The sequence below is a fragment of the Pinus tabuliformis genome, chromosome 5_2 (assembly GCF_031772625.1).
Source record: "Pinus tabuliformis cultivar Carrire ecotype Pingquan chromosome 5_2, CPIR1, whole genome shotgun sequence".
In the NCBI taxonomy this organism is placed as follows: Eukaryota; Viridiplantae; Streptophyta; class Pinopsida; order Pinales; family Pinaceae; genus Pinus; species Pinus tabuliformis.
This window is the reverse complement of record NC_142306.1, coordinates 367,549,891-367,552,461: the sequence shown is the minus strand read 5'-3', so window position 1 is coordinate 367,552,461 and position 2,571 is coordinate 367,549,891. Positions and strand designations below refer to the sequence as shown.

At 33.9% G+C, this 2,571-nt stretch overlaps 1 protein-coding gene across 1 annotated transcript; it reads left to right on the top strand.

Moving 5' to 3' along the window:
• Positions 1-1,613: 1,613 nt before the first annotated feature.
• On the top strand, positions 1,614-2,255 carry LOC149158983 (uncharacterized). The gene has a single exon (XM_089434145.1). The coding sequence runs from the start codon at positions 1,614-1,616 to the stop codon at positions 2,253-2,255; it is 642 nt and encodes a 213-aa protein (XP_089290271.1).
• Positions 2,256-2,571: the final 316 nt, after the last annotated feature.

Genomic DNA, 2,571 nt, shown 5'->3' with positions numbered 1-2,571 from the left:
CCACATTAAAATTAATCCCTCTCATATAGTTTGGTTAAAATCTTTAATCGGACAAAATATGTCATTCAATAACCATATTGGTCGTTTCAATACTCTTGATATCATTGCACCTGTAAGCAAATTGGAATCGAACTCTAAGATTATATTCAATGATAATGTTAACATGGGCGGCGAAAACTATTCTATAGCAACACAAATTCCTGAGTTTTGTCACTGTAATATGGGTAGCAACCATCGAAATGATTTAACTCCTACGCAATCCATATCCCCTGGTATGCCCTCTTCTCATCTCCCAAATAACTCTCTAGCATCTCAAATAAACAATCATCTTATTCCTTACAATCATCATTTGAATTTTTTCACAATCACCGAAGATCGCTCTCCCTACATTGAAAATGACACTCCATTAGATACTCAACATGAATAATTGGATTTTAATAAAAACCAGTGAAATAATTTAATTCCTACAAGGTCCATATCCCCCAATACACCCTCTTCTCATCTCCCAAATAACTCTCCACCATCTAAAATAAACCAATGTAATATCCCTTACAATCATCACTATAATTCTATCACAAACACCAAAGCACACTCTCCTTGTGTTGGAAATGACACTCCATGAAATACTCAGCATGAATCATTGGATTTTATTAAGATTAATTTATTAAATAATTGTCCTGGTTCGACTAATCGCCTTCCTTTTGAAAAAAGGTTGAATAATTTTCCTCCCCTTTCCTTCCTATTAACACCAACCCTTCGAACAATATTGTGATCAATCTCTAATCTCCAATTAAATGAACACATCCTCAACCTTTTGAAAAAAGGTATAAAACTTTTCATCACCCCTCGGAATATTCCTATTGAATATATCCTTTGCAACATTGAATATGGCATCAAGGACTTTCCTGACCAAATTAAGGAACAAGTTATAGATGATTATTAAATTTCTCTTAGGAAATCTAAATCCCCCAAAAGAAATATTAGCAAACATGAATATCTTGCACTTAAATCTTAACCCCAACATTGTAATGTTAAAAGCAGACAATGGAGGGGCCACAGTCATCATGAACAAAATTGACTACAATGAAAAAATGTTGGATCATCTAAACAATAGTGGTTGCTACAGAAAACTTAATAAGAACCCTTTGAAGATAATCACTAAAAATGTTTGCAACTTAATCAAAACAAGCAAGATACAAGATAATAAAAACCTATTAGTTAGCAATCCTTATACCCCTAGGATTTATGGTGCTCCAAAAATTCACAAAGAAGGGATCCCCCTCAGACCTATAGTAAACACTATTGGTGGACCCACATATCATCTTGCTAAGCACCTTGCCAAGAAACTAAAACCTCTAGTTGGAAATATTGATTCCTTTGTCAAAGACTCTACCCAATTCATTGAAGAAATTAAGAATATCAAGCTAGATCAAAATGACATTTTGGTAAGTTTTGATGTAACTTCACTTTATACCAACATCCCCATTGATGATGCCATGGAGGTTATCCAAAAATTAACTGATCCTAACACATCAAAGTTAATTGAAATTTGCCTAAGATCCACCTTCTTTAGTTTCATGGGTGAAGTTTATGAACAAACTTGTGGTGTAGCTATGGGGTCTCCTTTATCCCCAATTATTGCCAATTTATTCATGGAGGACTTTGAAGCCAAAGCCCTAAATACTTCACCCTTAAAACCAAAATTATGGAAACGATTTGTTGACGACACTTTTATCATATGGCCTCATGGAAGAGAAACCTTAGAAACCTTTAAGCAACACCTAAACAATTTGTCTTCATCCATCAAATTCACCATGGAAGTTGAGGTCAACAATAGCCTCCCTTTTCTAGACATCCTCATCACCAAAAATCCCGATGGCTCCATATCACACCAAGTTTATCGAAAGAAGACTCATACTGAACAATATCTTCATGCCTCTTCTCATCATCATCCCACCCAAAAACTAGGAGTCCTTAATACTTTGGCCACCAGAGCTCTAAGAATCTCAGACAAGGAACACTTAGAAATGGAAAAAGAACATCTTATAAAAGTGTTTTTAAAGAATGAATACAAAAGACATCAAACCATTAAAGCTATAAACAATTCAAACAAAAAACATAGGATAAATAAAATTTTTGATAAAATTTTTGGTAAAGCTAACCTCCCATACATTTTAGGGACCACTGATAAAATCTCTCGCACCCTAAAAAGGAATAATATTTTAACCACCTTCAAGCCTCTAAACATAATTTGAATTTCTCTCAATTCTATAAAATATCCCATTGACCCTAAGTGCCATAAAGGTGTCTATTTAATTCCTTGTTCATGTGGTGAACCATATGTAAGTGAAACTGGCAGATCCATCAACACTAGAATCCAGGAAAATTTTTCTAACATTAAACGTAATCATTCCAAGACTTTGGCATTATCAGATCATTCTGATAAAACTAAAAATCAAATTTGTATTGAAAATACACATATCTTAGCAAAAATTGACCACTACTTCCACAAGAAATTCAGAGAAGCCATAGAAATCAGGAATAACCTTAATAACCTTAATCAATATGGCA

What these genes read in the sequence shown, in the direction of transcription:
- LOC149158983 (XM_089434145.1), top strand. Translation starts at nt 1,614, where the DNA reads ATGGGGTCTCCTTTATCCCCAATTATTGCCAATTTATTCATGGAGGAC.